This window comes from Ahaetulla prasina, chromosome 2, assembly GCF_028640845.1.
Source record: "Ahaetulla prasina isolate Xishuangbanna chromosome 2, ASM2864084v1, whole genome shotgun sequence".
Lineage (NCBI taxonomy): Eukaryota > Metazoa > Chordata > Lepidosauria > Squamata > Colubridae > Ahaetulla > Ahaetulla prasina.
The window spans coordinates 272,110,752-272,127,572 of NC_080540.1; the positions used below are offsets into that span (position 1 = coordinate 272,110,752).

The 16,821-nt window shown below is 37.1% G+C and overlaps 1 protein-coding gene across 1 annotated transcript in view; it reads left to right on the forward strand.

Moving 5' to 3' along the window:
- THBS4 (thrombospondin 4) overlaps positions 1-16,821 on the forward strand; it is a 41,000-nt gene that overhangs the window by 16,008 nt on the left and 8,171 nt on the right. Inside the window, exons 5-17 of the mRNA XM_058169386.1 lie at positions 1,351-1,433; positions 2,467-2,518; positions 2,897-3,069; positions 3,951-4,088; positions 5,315-5,392; positions 6,812-6,964; positions 7,646-7,750; positions 7,997-8,104; positions 9,824-9,983; positions 11,568-11,686; positions 13,113-13,165; positions 15,875-16,068; positions 16,628-16,806. Of these exons, the coding sequence (XP_058025369.1) occupies positions 1,351-1,433; positions 2,467-2,518; positions 2,897-3,069; positions 3,951-4,088; positions 5,315-5,392; positions 6,812-6,964; positions 7,646-7,750; positions 7,997-8,104; positions 9,824-9,983; positions 11,568-11,686; positions 13,113-13,165; positions 15,875-16,068; positions 16,628-16,806 (1,595 nt within the window). The remainder of the gene's footprint in view (positions 1-1,350; positions 1,434-2,466; positions 2,519-2,896; positions 3,070-3,950; positions 4,089-5,314; positions 5,393-6,811; positions 6,965-7,645; positions 7,751-7,996; positions 8,105-9,823; positions 9,984-11,567; positions 11,687-13,112; positions 13,166-15,874; positions 16,069-16,627; positions 16,807-16,821) is intronic.

Here is a 16,821-nt window from a genome sequence, read left to right on the forward strand (position 1 = left end):
CCCAGTTTCTAACCTGTGTCTTAATTACTAGTCCGAACAGGTGCTAAATACAGAGTCCATTTAGTACCCATTAGAACGGGTTTGTTTTTTACATGACTGATATCTTCTACATGTTTACTTAGATACAAATCAGATGCCATAATTCTCTATAAATAAAGGTTTCTGGGATAAATTAAAGAATAGAAATAACTATGTAAAGCATGCTTCATAGCTGTATTATGTAAAATATAAAAAACCCAGGTCTTTCATAAATACTGTTTTTGAAAAATATCAGTTTATATACTTAATTGCAAATTTGAAAATAATCACTAAAAATTAGGTAGCAAATAATACAACTCCCACTGTGGCTTGTTTGCTTACTATTCTTGTTCTCTAGATCTTGGAAACGTCACAGCTTTCTGCTCTCCTTTCTTGCTTTCCTTTTATTTCAAGGATTGGCAACATTAGGATGGTCTTGTGGTTAATAGTTGAGTACTACCAAGTGGATGGGGCCATAATGAAACATATGGGTGGGGCCTGGCTGGGGAAATTTAGAGGGCTGTCTTTCTTTTTTGGGTTTTTTCCTCCCACCTTTGGTGGGAAGATAACAGCATTCTGTGCGCCTTTGACGTTTAGTCATGCCAGCCACATGACCACGGAGACTTCTTTGGACAGTGCTGGCTCTTCGGCTTTGAAACGGAGATTACCACTGCTGGATAGGCTCTAGGTCCCCTCTATTAAATGTTGTCATCTTGTGGTAGCAAGGAATATGCCTCCTTTTTTTCAGCCTCAGCCCTGAAATAGTTCCCCTCCCCCCATCCTCTCCAGACACTGACAGGAGTTTTTTGCCAGCAGTTCTGGGAAGCCCATAATACTTGGCTTTGCTCCCAGATCCAGAATTAATGTATTTGTGGGACTCTTGTGCTTGTATTGTTGTGGTTGTTTTTAATTCAGGCTGTTATGTTTTGTTGTAATGTTTTTTTTAAAAAATGTTTTAAACTCTTTTAATTGTGTATTTGAATTTTGAATTTTATAAGCTGCCCACTGTCCTAAACTGGGTGGCCATTGTAATGAATGAATGAATGAATTAAGGGAAACTGCTGCCAGCATTCAGCAATCATGGCCTGAGAGAGTTGGAGTCTTTTGGCCCCCAAGCCACAATATGATGCTCCCCTTGCTTTATTTTTACACATTGTTGGAATGTCTTTCCAATAAAAGAATAGTTCCCTGTAAATTGGAATGCCTAAATAACTTATGGTTAAATGAGAATTTCACTCAAATTCAACTATATGGAACTCCTGCTCATGTTGCTAAGATTTCTGATCCTACTGTTTTCTATTAGTTGTTTAATTGTCATACATGTCTCTACAGGTGACTTTAACAGGCAATTATTAAGTCATATGTTGCAAATGAACCAGGTACTAGTTGAAGTGAAAGATCTCCTCAGACAGCAGGTATTTCTGAATTTTCTGTTACAGCTTCTTTGTTTTGCTCTAAGAAATACCGTATATGTGGTAATATTATTTTAGGAAAGGAACTGATTGTGTTCAAATGCCAAAAAGATAGTTTAACCCTCTTCTTTCATTTTCTAGATTTCTGTTCCCAAAATGGAAAGTGATGTTTCAGATTAGGAAGATGTGTCTAATTTAATTACATTATTTATCAGCAAAGAGCCCATTCATGCAAACACTTTTAGACCTGCCAAAATTATGAACACTAGGACTATTTAGGCTGAGAGCAAGAAAATGATGCAAGAAATGTGTGTCATAGTTAAGGCCATACTCCAAAGGTATTGAACTGTCTGATCCAGTCGTGAAATCCAAAATTTTTTTACTACTGGTTCTGTGGGCATGGCTTGGTGGACATGGCAGGGGAAAGATACTGCAAAATCTCCATTCCCACCCCACTCCTGGGGGAAGGATATTGCAAAATCTCCATTCCCACCCCACTCTGGGGCTAGCCAGCGGTGTTATTTGCCAGTTCTCCAAACTGCTCAAAATTTCTGCTACCGGTTCTCCAGAACCTGTCAGAACCTGCTGGATTTCACCCCTGGTCTGATCACCTGGCTAAGAATTTAGATTCCCACTAGATTTAGATCCTGGAGCAGAATTTTAATTCAACAATCAAGCTGAACTTGCAATAAAGGTGACATTCATGAAACTGATAAGGTGTAAATTTTAAATTAATACTTTGGCTTGAGAGATGTAGGTTTCAAAGCTTAGACTTAAATGTTAGCTATTCTATGTACTTCTAGTAAATTCATCAGAGAGCTAAAATACAAAAGGGTGGCTGTTTACTTGGGACAGACTTGTCATAAGTTCAGCATGGATAAATATGCTAGTATCAATCTCGTACTGAAGATTTGCAAACCTAAGCTATGTTATAGCATTAATTGTATAATGTGCCTTTTATGGACAAAAAGTAATGAAAGTCAGAATAATTTGAGATAGATGGCTCTGTTTAATACATTTTATTTGTCCAACTAAGGTTAAAGAGACAGCATTTCTGAGGAATACTATAGCTGAATGCCAGGCATGTGGTAGGTCCTTTTGATCTCCTGGGTTTAAGTAGAATTTTTATAAACTTTACAATTAAATCACAAGAAACTTGTTGTTATGCTTAGCTGCTAAGTATGTAGTTAGATGGCATGAGATGATTGATTTTTATGGGGCTTCCTTAAATAATAGTGGAATTATGCACATAGCCTTAAGTGATTACTACAGCAATTAATTTAATAGCCTCACCCTAAGCACGCTAACTCAGTAATTGTGTTATGCATGCTGCTGTTCACATAATAATTGCAGAAATGAATTACTCTGATTCAGTAGGAGAAATGACCTGCTTGCTTACTGAGGGATATTCTCATTGGTTCTCTCAAGATTTACTTGATTTAAAATGCTATACATTATCATCACAGGATTGGGAATCGGAAGTTTCCCCACTCCTTCCCCAGATCCCCCGAAACCCAAATGTGAAGCCGATACTTGTTTCCCGGGGGTACACTGCACAGACACAACAGATGGGTACCAGTGTGGTCCGTGTCCTGAAGGCTTCACTGGAGATGGAATTATTTGCACAGATATTGATGAGGTGAGTGATTCTTTGAGTGCTTTTCAGGACTAGCCTGAGGTATAATATTTTTCTATCCAAGACACTACCAGAAGTTAACTTAGAAGAGAATCAGGTTTTCTAGCACACCCAAAGGCAGCAGGTGAGTTTAAAAATTGCAGGCATCCGGACATAAATAGCTTTGTTCTGTGAGGGAGAAAAACAGAGGAAAATTACTACATCTGCCTCTTTGCATTTGTTCCCTATGATACAGATAATCCTCAATTTACCACTGTAATTGAATCCACAATTTAAGTCATGATGATGGTTAAGTGAGTCACCATGTGACAGCGCCTGAATTTTTTGTCTTTTATGTGGTGATTTTTAAGCAAATTTGTTGGTTGTAAAGTGAATGCTATGGTCATGAAACAAACACAGTGGTTATTAAATGAACTCATTGTTTGCTATGGGATTTTTTTTTACTTCTGGTAGCCAGAAGTAAATGCCACCTTCTGGCAAAAACATAATAAATCACAATAATATGACCACAGGGGAGCCTGGCTGTCAGAACCTTGAATCCAGATTGTAATGGGTCCTTTGTAACTTCAAAAAGTCGAGGATTACATATAGGTGTGTCCCTTTACCTAATGGCATGATTGGTCCTGCATAGACAAAAATGTGCAGTATTGAAGATCAATGGAATCGAAGCTGTCTTATTCTCTGGTTAAGGATAATTTCTCAATGTCTAGAGCACCCATATTTCATAAAGAAAAATTGTGGGGCTCCTTTTTAATGCTAATGTTAGAATTAGGGATTCAGAATGTGAGTCAAATAGAGCATCTAACAAATATCTGCATGTTTAACTTGGTTGGCTGGATGCCTTATAATTAGTCTGTAGTAAAAATTGGATCTTTGTCTTTCAGTGCCAATATAAACCATGCTTCCCAGGAGTGCAATGTGTGAACATGGCTCCAGGTTTCAGATGTGAAGCCTGCCCACCAGGATATATTGGGCAGATCATCCAAGGAATGGGAATAAACTTTGCCAAAAATAACAAACAGGTTTGTCATCTCATTGCTATTCTTTGCAACCAATGCAGTCTAGTTCCTGGAAATATTTTGCTTCATATAGCTGAACTAATTTTTCTTCAAGATCCAATTAATAATCTCTATACAAATACCTGCATTATTTCTGTATATACAGCAAAATATGGTTTATAGTATTAATAGGCTACAGTATTTAATTCAATTGATGGCCTATTGATTTTAAGGCCTCCAAGGACTTTGTAACATTTAACAATTATTTTGTCATTGTTTTGTGTCTGGTCCAACATTCATATCCTTAGGTTCTTCCCAGTTAGCTTTGTTGAAATGTAATACTATTATGTCACATTATACCCTTGCCCTTTCTTGAGCGAAGCTTCACAGGTTTTCCCCACTTCCTCTGAGGCATTCCTCAGTCTTTACCTGGGATTCCGTCTAGTTGTAAGATTGCTTAATGCTACAACGGAAATGCTGGGATTTCGGTCATTGCTTAATGATTGTTTCACTCTACAACCGAGATTCCTGTCCCAATTGTGGTTGTAAGTCAAGAATTATCTTTAATTTAATTTTCATCTGCTTCTCACTTCAAAGGCTTGCATTCATGACCATTCAGCATTTATGACCAGAAAAGGCTATGAGTACTGCAAAAAGGAGATTTGAGATCTGCTAGTGTCTCTGAGGTTTCAAGTTGCTCCTTCTTTTTTCTAGACCTGCAACTTTCTCCGATGTTCTGTGATCAGATTATAACAAAATGGAAACATTGTGATTTAAACTTTCCTTCTTTTTTTGTATTCTGGGTTTTGCTTTGTTTATTGTCTTGCCTCGTGAAGAATTCTAAAAATCTCAAAAGTTCACTCATTATCTTGGGAGCTTACATTGATGTATTTGATTGGGTTTTTAAAAATGATCTTATAATTTTTTAAAATTAAAAAAATAAATGCCTATAATTTTTATCTACAAGATAAAGTTAGTTTAATAGTTAAATTTCCTGTCTTGTATCTCCCCATCCAATATATCCATTCTTTGAAATATGTATTCAGTTATATTGCCTCAATACACATGCTGCAGTAGAATGATTTGGCATTTTCTTCTACATTAAAACTCAATTATGATTTAATATGATTTAATTCTTTAAAAATATTTCTTTTTCTATATTTTAAAATATATATTCCTTGCTTTAAATATTTTATTCTTAAATAGCGGATTTATTAGAATCAACTTGCTTTTTATTATTATTATATTAGGCTTGTTTGGACATAGATGAATGTCAGCGTATAGCAAATGGAGGTTGTGTTCCAAACTCCCAGTGTATAAACACCATGGTAAGTATTACTTACAATTGTCTGAAATTACTCATTCTTTAGGTTTCAGAAATAACAGTAAAGTTGTCTTGCTGATGATTTTTTTTGCAGTGAATAGAAGAAGGCACAAGCATATTAATTATAGCAATAGCAATAGCAATAGCAATAGCACTTATATACCATTTCAAAGTGTTTTACAGCACTCTCTAAGAGTTTACAGAGTTAGGATATTGCCCTCAACAATCTGGGTCCTCATTTTACCCACCTCAGAAGGATGGAAGACTGAATCAACCTTGAGCCCGTGAGAATCAAACTGCCGGCATTTGGTAGAATTAGCTTGCAATACTGCATTCTAACCACTGTGCCACCATGGCTCTTATATTCTTGACTTATTTCTAATTAATGGCTAAAATGATAAAAACATGGAAACTTGGTATTGATGGAAGCATGACCACGAACTACTTTCTTACTTTGAATAAGTTTTGATCTCCAAGGCTAGATGAATTTCATCCAAGACATGGACATTAGTTTGTGAGTGGGGAGAGGTGTTAAATGACATGTACATCATGACAAAAATGTTGGGAAGCCTGTATAGTATGTAAGGCTGGGATTTCCATCATGAAACAAGTATGTGTGCATTTATTTATAGATATATTTATTTGCATTTCTAGATCACCTATTTCCCTCAAGGAAGGAGTCTGGGTGGATACAGCATCATTTTACTTCATAATGGCTTTCTGAAGATGCTGCAAATTAAAAGATATCGAAAGAAGTTGCTGATAGTTTAACTCAGTGTTTCTCAACCTTGGCAACATGGCTGGCTGAGAAATTCTGGGAGTTGAAGTCCACCCATCTTAAACTTGCCAAGGTTAAGAAACACTGGTTTAACTGAATATATAAGTATTATCTTTAAGACTTCTTAGATAAATGGGTAAAATGCCAAATGATTGAAAAATGAAAATTCAACCTAATCTTTAAAAAAGAGTAAAAGGAAAATCCTAGGAACTATAGACCACTTAGTCTGACAAAATGTTCACAAAACCCCAAAGCAGATAATAAAAAAACCTGATCTGTTAAACATCTTGAACTCAATTCAATAATTAAAAGTCAGCATGGATTTGGCAAAGAGCAAGTCTTCCCAATGTAATCTCATTTTTGTTGTTAGATCTTTTTTGATAAATTGTAGAAATGCTGTAGATCTAATATATATAGATTTCAACAAAACAACTGTGAAATTCTGAGTATCAAGTTAATAGGGGTGGACTGGATAATGATTTTAAAATAGAGGAAGACAGATTCAAACTGAACGTTAGAAAATATAGCAAGTCAGCAATGGAACCACTTACCTAGACAGGTAAGGTTGTTTTTAGTCCCTGATTCTTTTTGTTTTCTTTTAGTCTTCTTTATGTTTAGTTTATGGATTTATGTGTTTTTCCCGAGGGATCTTACCACTGTGGTGCTTGCAAGCCAGGATTTACTGGAGACCAAGTCAGAGGATGCAGGGCTGAACGAAGCTGTAGAAATCGTGCTTTGAACCCTTGCAGCATTCATGCCCATTGCTCAGAAATAAGACAAGGGGACATCTTGTGTGTTGTAAGTCCATGCTCTTCCCATCATTATTTAGATCCTAGACCAGGAATTAAGAAGAAAAGAAAAGCAAGAAAAAGTAAAACATACATACATAAAATCTTATTTTATAATTTATTTTTAAAATATGCTATAGCAGTATTTTGGAAGCAAATTTGTATCCATGTTTTGTTTGGAATTTTGACTTTTACAAAAAGATTTCTACATTAATATATTTTTAAAAAGTGTCTTAATGTGCCTACCTTTCCCAATTTAATAGCTTTTGGATGTGTTGGGACTGCAGAATGTCAGCCATATAATCGGTCATCATCTCATTCTGCCTAAGAATTTTGGAAGTTGCAGACATGTCATTTTAAGCAACTCAGAACTGAGAAAGCTGTAGTATACATGTGTAAAGAAGGCCTAGAATATGTTCTAAATTTGATACTGTTATGACATATCACAGGCTTGCCCAGTTTAGTATCGTTAGATGTTATGGGAATATAGCTCCTGAAATTCATTGGCTATGCATGTGGAAATTCCAGGACCTACAAACTCATTCAGAAGACATCAGAATGCGAAGGCTGATATAAAAGGACAGGAATCAAATTCTTTTTGAATTTCAGTTGAAAAGGAAAGAATAGGAAAGACTGTGCCCACAAAGACATCTCCAATTTTGCTTTCATTATATAATACTTTTGCTCACAGTGTGGCATTGGCTGGGCTGGTGATGGCTTTCTGTGTGGAAAAGATGTTGATATTGATGGCTATCCAGATGAAAAACTTCCTTGCTCGGCTGACAGCTGCAAAAAGGTTAGCAGTTTGACAGAGGCCTGGGTGACAAGATGAGTATGTTTCATGTTTGTTTCATGTTTCAAAATTGTATCAAATAACTGCTGGAAAAAAAGAGAGAACTGAAAAACTTTTGTGTCCTACAGATATAGTGAAATACAATATGTATTCCTCCTATTGATGCTAGTTGGTGATTACCAGCACTGCAAGCCATCTCATCTGATGGCACTAGTTGGAAAAGGATGCTCTACTGTGTTTACTTTGTAGGACAACTGCATGTTTGTTCCAAACTCTGGACAAGAAGATGCTGATGGAGATGGTGTGGGAGATGCCTGTGATGATGATGCAGATGGGGATGGTATTCCTAATGATCAGGTAATGGTTAGGAGTTGGTGTGTTTTCTATAATTTAGCAATACTGCTAGTAGCTTGGACTAGTATAAAAACTGTATTAAGAAATTGCTCCACCTCTATATTGATATTTTTTTTTACCATCGTTATACCAGCACTTTTGGCACATCTAGAGATTATAAATACATTTTATGCAATAGTATAAATAGACCATGTCAGCTTGTAAACATGGTAAGAGTAATTGGGAGTGGGTGAGCATTTTGTTTCCTGAAAGTTGCAATAAAAAAAAGAAGTTTGAAAAGAACATTTCTACTCTGAAATCATAATGTCTTTTTTTAAACTAAATATTACTTTTTATTTTGTGGGGTACCTCAACTACAAAAATTGGGTCACAAGAATCTTACTAAAGAAAGTGAGTGATTCTCAGTAGGCCTATCCTTTTACTGTTAACACTATTCAAAATCTTCAGTGGCTATAAGCTGGGAAGGATTTACATGTGTTAGATTTGACTTTCTAGTAATTGTAAAGGCTTCTGTGCTCTGGGTAATAGGTAATGCTCTTGATATTTAGCCTTGTTTTCTCAAACAAAGGAGAAACTCTGGCATGGGAAGGCCAATGGGGACAAGTGATGTCACATACTTTATCGTATTACAAATGATGCAATATTCATCAATCACAACAATTTATAATTCACAGCATTTGGATGGCATCATAGCTCTATTGGATGCCTATAAACATGGCATTTTTTTTCTTATCCATTTATCTGTTTGTATAATTTTTGGATTCAGATGACCAATATTCAGTCTCCCAACTATACTCCAAATTGATGCAGATCATTTGGTTATTTTCTTACCCATTCAGATAGGAGGCTGCAGCGAGCCTAAATATGCTTACATATTTGCAGCTATTTACAGGATACAAAGAACCACCAGGTTTTAATGCATCTATTAGGGCCATCTGAAAGGGCAGTGACAAAGAATCCGTCCTAGGCCCCATTAGTTTAGATTGTTTAATCAAGGGGACCCAGAGTATATCCTTCCTATTAGACTACATGGGAGGAGCAGAAGTACCAGGGAGAACATGATAGCAGTCTTCCAATATTTGAGAGGCCTTCCACAGAGAGGATGGGGGTCAATCTATTTTCCAAAGCACCTGAAGGCCAGACAAGGAATAATGATGGAAACTGAATAAGGAGAGATTCAACTTGGAAATAAGGAGAAATTATCTGACAGTGAGAACAATCAACCAATGGAACAGCTTTGCCTTCAGAAGTTGTAGGAGCTTCATCACTGGAAGCTTTCAAGAAACTGGACAGTCATCTGTCAGAAATGATGTAGGGTCTCCTGTTTGGGCAGATGGTTGGACTAGATGGCCTACAAGGTCCTTTCCAACTCTGTTAATCTGTTAAATCCTCTAAATAATCTGGCCCTGTCTCATGAAGGCTTTAAAAGTGACAACCATTACACTGAATTGCCTTTGGAATTACAACTTTCACAGGCCTGAAAACAAAGGAAAGCTGAAGTAAGATCACAAGCAAGTAAAAATTTTACTTAGCAACTGCTTCATTTAACAACATTGGTTGGCCTGGAGTAAAAACTGATGATATCCAATCCTGGCCATTAGATGATCTCAGCCAGTGGCTTCATACAGAGATTAGGTGGGAGAGGAGAAAGAATAAGACCTTGTACAAAGCAATGTCTAAAGCTAAACTTCTAAGAAAGATTTATCTAACTTTTTATTTCAGGACAACTGTGTCTTGGCTCCCAATGTTAACCAGAAGAATAGTGACCAAGATATCTTTGGTGATATTTGTGATAACTGTCGCATGGTATTAAACAATGACCAGCGGGACACTGATGGAGACGGCAAAGGAGATGCCTGTGATGAAGATATAGATGGAGATGGTGGGTCAATCTTCATTTTTGAGACATATTGAAAAATTATGTAGGCAACTACATGTAGCGTTTAGGGCTTTGTAGTTTGCATATCAACAATCACACTTAGGCAACGGTAGATGCTTTCAAGTATTTCAGACCTGCTTTCTCATCAGTTTATTAGAAAGCTGCTTTTGAGTCAGATAGGCAGTGACCTCATTGCCACATCATGGGCAGAAGATGGGAACACAGGCTTAGACTGAAAATCAGGCAGACCCAGGCAGAGAATCTATGTTCATTCTTTGCTCTGCTGTTGGAGGCACTGAAATGTATAAAATCATGCCTGTGATAGAGCAGCAGCACAAAACTAAAGGTGCACAGATGACAGATCCTTTTATTCTAGGATACTCGTTTAACTAACAAAAAACAATTTCTTCCTGATGCTTGCAAGCATCCCTGTTCAATTGCCTTCATCTCATCCCTTGGGCTGGAGCCATGATTGAGGGTTGGCAAGGCTTTGGATTCAAACTCTCTTCCAGCACATCTTCACCTGAACACCATCCTGTTTCTCTTTCCCGATTTCTTGATATTGAACAGATGTCTGGAAACTGTGTCAATGTGCAGCAGGGAATTTTTGGCATCAGATTTCTGGTTGATGCTCCTTATTTCTGCTTCAGAAAGTGCATTCTAAATTATCCCATGACCCCTGAAATATCTTCCCAGAAATATATGTTTGCAGGCAATTTGTTTTATTGATTTTTATTTTTATGCTATCTTACATTTTAAATATTTATTATATATTTTGAGTCAGGCATATACTTTGACATATGAAGCATGGATAGATTGATACTCTTTCACACAATACATGCACAACTTGGGAGTCCTAGATTCTTAATTCCTGCTTGAAGAGTAGGAAGTGATTGTGGCTATAAAGTTCCATTGGGGGGAATTTCCATTGCATCCAATACCAACAATGGAAGCTTTATGTTCTAGGATGACATAAAACCCATGACCACTTGGTCTTTCCTAAGGATGGTAACAAAAACTGAGTAGGGCCAGGATGGATACACCACCTTCACCCGGATCCTACCAAGGCTAATCCGCAAGTGATATCTCTCCATCTCTCTCTTTAAAATAATATTGCATATAAGCAAATATAAAAAGCAAACCAAGTAATAATTTGAAAGATGTCTGCCCAGTCAACTCATTCTACATTCTATCTAACAGGCTAGCCTAAGAATTAAGATGTGGTAGAGCAGTGATGAAAAATCTTTTTATGGCTAGGTCCAATATTTATTTTCCCTTACACCCCCTCCCCCAGCCATGGGAAGATTTATCCATGTCAGAAACGGAAAAAAATGTGAAGCTTTTTTTTACATGGATGGGTTCAAATTGTACTGTTTACAGTTGTTTAAGAAAACCTTTCCTTTCCCCCACCCCCAGCCGCCAAGGGGAAAAAGAAACCCTGAGCCAAAGTTGTGATGCCAAAAATTGGTCATTGTGCTTAAATTTCTGTGATCTGGTCTGGGAATATACTTGGACACATTTTTCACCCCATTCTGGTGTTTTCAGTGATCATAAAGTAACATTAATTATGTCCGTAATTTTATTCAGGGATTAAGAATGTTTTGGACAACTGTCAGAAAATAGCCAACTGGGAGCAGAAAGATAGAGACAATGATGGTGTTGGTGATGCATGCGACAGCTGCCCTGATATCAGCAATCCCAATCAGGTGAGCAGATAGCTGGTGTATCTGCCAAGACATCAGTCTTCAGTGGGATTAAAAATGAGAATTACAAATTGCTATAAAGTTACTTCAGACTTGTAAAAAAGTATTTTACAAGATGTATTCAAAGCCATCGCTGCTTCATCTTACAATTACATTCATAAATTTGCAGCAAAGTCAAGGATAATTGAATTAATATGCATAGTCCTTGACTTATGTCCACAATTGAGCCCCTAATTTCTGTTGCTAAGCGAGACAATCTTTTAAGTGAATTTTGCCTCATCTTATGACCTTTCTTGCCACAGTTATTAAGTAAATTAGTAATACAGTTGTTAAGTGAATCTGGCTTCCCAATCAACTTTGCTTGTCAGAAGGTTGCAAAAGGTGACATGACCCTAGGGCACCGCAACCATCATAAATATGAACCATTGCCAAGCATCCAAATTTTGATCATGTGACCATGGGGAAGCTGCAGTGGTTATAAGTGTAAGAAATAGTCATGTTACCCTTTTCAGTGCCATTGTAACTTTGAATGGTCACTAAACCAGGAGTCTCCAACCTTGGCAACTTTAAGCCTGGAGGACTTCAACTTCCAGAATTCTGAGAGTTAAAGTCTTCCAGGCTTAAAGTTGCCAAGGTTGGAGATCCCTGCACTAAACGAATAGTCGTAAGCCAAGGACTAATTGTACCAAATTAGAACAGTTTTTTAATAGGTAATCAAATGACTACTTCAGTATTTTCTAAAAAGGAAGACTTTTATAAGCTCCCAGAATGTATCTTATCAGAATAAGAGAACGGTGACAGTTTCATTTGACCACAAATATTCAAAAAGGAAGAAAAGCCCAACAGTTTCATCCAGACAATTTCCCCCAAGTACCTTTAAATGGGATTCCCTCCAGAATTCTCTGCAAAATGCCAGTTTGGAAAAGCTGGTTTAGATAATTGTCTTTCAGTACAGTAGAGATGCAAATGTTAATATTTTAACTGAGCATTGTATTTATTTGTGTTATTTATTTAAAACATTTATGGTATATAGCTGCCCAACTTAAAATAACTCTTGGCAGCTCACCACCAATAAAACTATAAAAACAATTTAAAACAATATATAGGTATGGGTACTGCAATATTAGTAATATAATCTTTAACTAACTTATACACTCCATTTTGAATCTATGTGGTTCAATATGAATTAATTTAAATGGTACCAGATGTTCAAGTTCTTCCATCTTCCTTAGAACTTCTACCTAAGAGCTTTAAATGAAAATGGCATCTTGAGTATATAACTTCCTTCATATTTTTTTGAGTTCTCTTAATTCCATATTCATATACATTCATGGAAGAACTACATGGTAGTTTTTTCTACAAGGTACAGTATTCATAACCTTTCATCTTATACAATGTAATTTATTTTTTTTATTATTGGGTTTTACAGTCAGACTCTGACAATGATCTAGTTGGAGATTCCTGTGACACCAATCAAGACAGGTAAGTTAAAATTTACTGTAATATGCATTAGTATTGCATTTCTCAACCTCAGCAACTTTTAAGATGTGTGAACTTCAAATCCCAAAATCATAATTTTAAATCACAAAATCAGAGAGTTGGAAGGAGCCATGCAAATCACTGAATCTACTTCACTCAGAGCGGGAAAACAAATTAAAATTCCCAGAAGATGGCTGTCTAGTTTCCATTTGAACAAACCCAGTAAAGAGACATCCGCTCTATGTAGTCTAATTTGTTCCATTGTATGAACTGTTCTTGGAATGTACATTAACATTTTTCCTACAAAATGTTTGTCTTTGAGCCAAGTGAAATGAAGTAGTCCAAATCCATGACTGTTATCTCTTTGATTTTTTTTTGAAAGGTTTCCCAATGGGACAAATATTCAAGTATAATTACAATTACAGGAAATAACATTTCTGCTCTACTTAGCATTGGTCACAAACCACTCTAAGTCATGTCTGTTCTTCCCCTGACTACATTTTAAGAAGGGTTCCTAAACTGAAAATGGGCCCCATTGTAGGGCATCTGGGATGATCAGGGACTGGAAATTAAATTTTACAGGGAAATAGAAGAAATTGGATGGGTTTAGCCATGCAGAAAATCTATTGAAGGAGGATTAGGTTGTACTTTAGGGATATTTTTTCTCTCAACACAGAATATACAATGCAGAATTATGATTCAGGGAAGCAGATTCTGGATTCATATTAGGGGGAGCTTCTGAGCAACAGACATTTTCAATATGTTTTCAGTGGAAGAAGCATTCCATTTGTTCTGCTTCATGTAGAAAATAGAATCACAAACTAAGAAGATGCCAAGGAAGAAGGAAGCAAACAGAGCAAAAAAACTACTCTGGTTTACTTTTGTGCAAAAAAGAAAATAAAAAAGGATGCTAAAGTCATGAGCATCTGAGAGAGCAGAGGAGCAGATAATGAAATGTGCATCGCCATGTTATTGTGTAAACACTGCCTCTTTTGTACTTGAGTTATATTGCACACAAGTATGTAATGGGTGGAGCTGGACAGAATCTTGGCTTGCTATATGTCAGCCCTTCAAGGTAAGCCTAGTCAGGAAACACTTTCCTTTAAAGCCTATTGAAATCAGAGGTGGTATTCAGCCAGTTTGGACCGGTTGACCCGAACCAGTAGTGGAAATCACGAGTGAGCCTGCCCACCCGCCCTGGCTCTATGCCATTCTATTTAGGCATGTTTTTGAGGCTGGGTGTATGAGCAGAAGGTGTGCATGCAAGCAAAGTGGATGCACAGAAGGCAGGCGCATGTGCAAAGTGAGTGTGCGCGCGTGAGGTAAACTGGTAGCAACATAATCTGAAACCCACCGCTGATTGAAATTCTATTGTTGCAGTGTATAACAGAATCTTGAAAGTCTGATGGAATGTTTTGCTCTTCCCACTTATATCGAAGAGAATCAAGATGGTTAACTTTCATCTCTTTCAGTGTTTACATAACTGCCCTTGCACTCCTTTTTTTGTGGATGTCTCAAGTTAAAATAGGGTTAGTTGATGACTAAATGGAAGGAAGGGGTGTATGAAGTTAACCTATATTATTAAATTAGAGAGTTCTCACTCATCATCTGCACCATTTGTATAATTATGTCAATTGATAGTATAAATTATTTTTTATCTCCTTTGCTTCAATTTTTTTTAATTGTATCAATTTAAGCCATTTGCATTATTGATAATTACAATGGTGTAATTATCAAGGGCATTTATGGAGGGTATTATAGAAACAAAGACCATGACAACCATCATTTAATCCCACCTGTTTTAAACTTTACTGGCAATTATCTTCATGTTTGGCTTCAATTAGTACTGACATCTGTCAGCCCTTTAAGGTAGACCACACTAGGAAACCAATGCCATGTCACTCTGTTTTACTTTTATTGTAGAGCTATGTAACAGAATTTTGCAAGTCTGAATGTGCTTCCCTCCCTTTATTATTATTATTATTATTATTTATTTGATTTTTATACCGCCCTTCTCCCGAAGGACTCAGGGCGGTTTATCTTTGTGTGAACTAGGGAGGAGCTTATCTACAATATTTACTTTCTTGTTCTGGACTCAGATCCCTTTTATCTATCTGTTGTCTTGGTAGTGGCTCTTCCTTTTGTCCTTCAGAGCCATTCCCCCTGCTGTCTATATCATTAAGCATACTATGAATGAAGATGTTTCTAGCACTCTGTGAGATGACACAATGCCATGGTCTTTACTCACATAAGATTATAACCTATATCCTTACATTTGGGGACAGACTTCCCCATCTGGTGGCATAATATAACTTGCTTCTGACTTATCTTCGCTATTAGCTTCACTCAGTTTCAATATTAATTGAGCTGGCTGGAATGATGGAAATTGTAGTCCTGTTATGTTTAAGAGCCAATGCATTATAGCAACTAAGGTGTGCACTAAGACTGGAACACCAGGTTCAGGCCTTCTTCAGTCAGGGAAGTGTGTGGAGTGACTTTAGGCCAGTCACTCTCTCTTGTTTCATCCACCTCACAAAGTTGTTGGATGGAGTATTATCTCAACTGCCTTGAGATTTGGTTAGGATGGTGGGATACAAGCAGATAGATAAATAAATTGGGAGAAAAGGCATTGGAAGAGATTTCTTGGGAACATAGACATAAGAATTAGCATATTGTGTACGTGTTTTTTCTCCCTACCTTGCTGTACCCTAGTGATGGGGATGGACACCAAGACAGCACTGATAACTGCCCCACAGTTATTAACAGCTCCCAGCTTGACACTGATAAAGATGGTTTGGGGGATGAATGTGATGATGATGACGATGACGATGGAATTCCTGACCACGTACCTCCAGGGCCTGATAATTGCCGACTGGTTCCTAACCCAGGACAGGAAGATGAGAACAGTAAGGCCATTCTCTTTCTTATCAGTCCTCACTTCTAATTTTGTTTTTGAATTTACTATTGGTGACCTAGTGCTTCATCCCCTGAGCTTTTCTGGCTTTCATGGGTTTCTCTAGCCTTCCTCTTTATTGTAGGGGACATTAAAAATGAGTCCTTGTCATAATTTTCTCATCCAATTCCTTTACATAAGGAAGGTACAAAACTCACCGTCTCCCCTCCAGATCATGCCAAATCTCTTCTATACTCTGTAGTTTCAGGGCAGTTCAACCATTTGGGAAGTATATCCTTAAAATAGGAAGACTTTGATGTGTCCCAATGATGGTCTAGCTCTGAAACAGGCTGTTTTATTCAGATTGTAATGTTTGGGGAACCTTCAAATGCTTTGGCTTGGAGAAGGTTCAGTAGGATCATTCTGGATTTTCTGAATCATTCCATTCCCAAATCAGTAATTTTTGCATATCACTTTGCATCTTATGCTTTGGCAAATGAATTTATTTCAAGCATCGGTTTAAACTCCAGCTATCAAATGACACTCCTTAAACACTGAATTTTGGTTTGCAGGTGATGGAATTGGTGACATTTGTGAATCAGACTATGATCAAGATACAGTGATTGACCGGATTGATGTTTGCCCTGAGAATGCAGAGGTCACCTTGACTGATTTCAGAGCTTATCAGACTGTTGTCCTGGATCCAGAAGGTGATGCTCAGATTGATCCAAACTGGGTGGTTTTGAATCAGGTAAATACTTTTTGA